This window comes from Octopus bimaculoides, chromosome 3, assembly GCF_001194135.2.
Source record: "Octopus bimaculoides isolate UCB-OBI-ISO-001 chromosome 3, ASM119413v2, whole genome shotgun sequence".
In the NCBI taxonomy this organism is placed as follows: Eukaryota; Metazoa; Mollusca; class Cephalopoda; order Octopoda; family Octopodidae; genus Octopus; species Octopus bimaculoides.
This window is the reverse complement of record NC_068983.1, coordinates 134,995,275-134,996,565: the sequence shown is the minus strand read 5'-3', so window position 1 is coordinate 134,996,565 and position 1,291 is coordinate 134,995,275. Positions and strand designations below refer to the sequence as shown.

At 38.4% G+C, this 1,291-nt stretch overlaps 1 protein-coding gene across 2 annotated transcripts in view; it reads left to right on the top strand.

Moving 5' to 3' along the window:
- The window catches only part of LOC106872003 (uncharacterized), a 21,876-nt gene that overhangs the window by 7,661 nt on the left and 12,924 nt on the right, over nucleotides 1-1,291 (top strand). For both annotated transcript variants that reach the window (XM_014918806.2, XM_014918805.2), the window contains exon 2: nucleotides 658-741. In XM_014918806.2, the coding sequence (XP_014774292.1) occupies nucleotides 658-741 (84 nt within the window). The remainder of the gene's footprint in view (nucleotides 1-657; nucleotides 742-1,291) is intronic.

Below are 1,291 nucleotides of genomic sequence, written 5' to 3'. Positions count from 1 at the left end.
GGTACTGGCAATGGCCACGCTCAAAATGGTGTATTTTATGTGCCACCCGCACAAGAGCCAGTCCAGGGGCACTGGCAACGATATCGCTCGAAAATCCTACGAAGGCCAGTCAGGCGGTACTGGCAACGGCCATGCTCAAAATGGTGTATTTTATGTGCCACCCGCACAAGAGCCAGTCCAGGGGCACTGGCAACAATCTCGCTCGAAAGTGCCAGAAAAGCGATGCTGGGCACAGGTGCCATCACAAATTCGCTTTCGCTTGCCCGAATAAGTCTTCGCAAGCTGAGTTTCATGTCCAATTTAACTCGATTTCGATTTCACTTGCCTCAACAGGTCTTTGCAAGTGAAGTTTAGTGTCCAATTTAACTTGATTTCGATTAATTTTATATTTTATATCCTCTTCAGAACACACTGTTTTATTGCCATTGTTCTGTAGAGTGGTTGGTGTTAGGAAGGGCATCCAGCAGTAGAAACCACGCCAAAAGAGACTATGGAACCTGATGTGGCTCTTTACCTTGTCAGCTTCTGCCAAACCGTCCAACTCATACCAGCATGGAAAATGGATGTTAAATCATGATGATGACAATGTTATATATATGAAATTGCTGAACAGACATCTAAATATTAAATTGAAACAAAACAAAAATATCTTTACAGTGTTTGATCCAGAGATTGTCCAGAAGCAGATGTTGTTTGAGAACTTTGTAATGTTAAAGCTTTTCTTCTCCACTTTGGCAACAGGTAAGACAAACAGAAAATTTATCTCCCTATATTTCAATGTACCCTTCTCTCATTCTCTCCCCCACTTTCTCATACATACAATACTACATTTAATATCCTCTCCCTTACTTCACAACTATTACCATTCTCCTCTTTATTGTTATTATAATTATCATCATCATTACCAGTGTTTTGTGCTAAGATGTAATCAGCTAAAAACCCATCATAGGATATAGATTCCCCACTCTTCCACGTCCAATCAACCTTTGTATCATTACATGCATAACGAATATAATTTTTAATACACTTATTCTGTATTAAGATTTTATACTATACAAAGATGGATTATATCTGTACATGAACAATATTAAAATAAAATCTAGTTTGAGTTCTTAGAGGGAGAGAGAGTGAGAGAGAGAGAGAGAGAGAGGGGAGTGTGTGTGTGTGTGTTTGTGAGTGGACATTAAATGTTGATATATAAAAATATATTTATATATATATATATACTAGCAGAAATACCTGGCGTTGCCCCGGTTAAAGAGAATAATGAAATCTAAAAACGCCGTCTAGA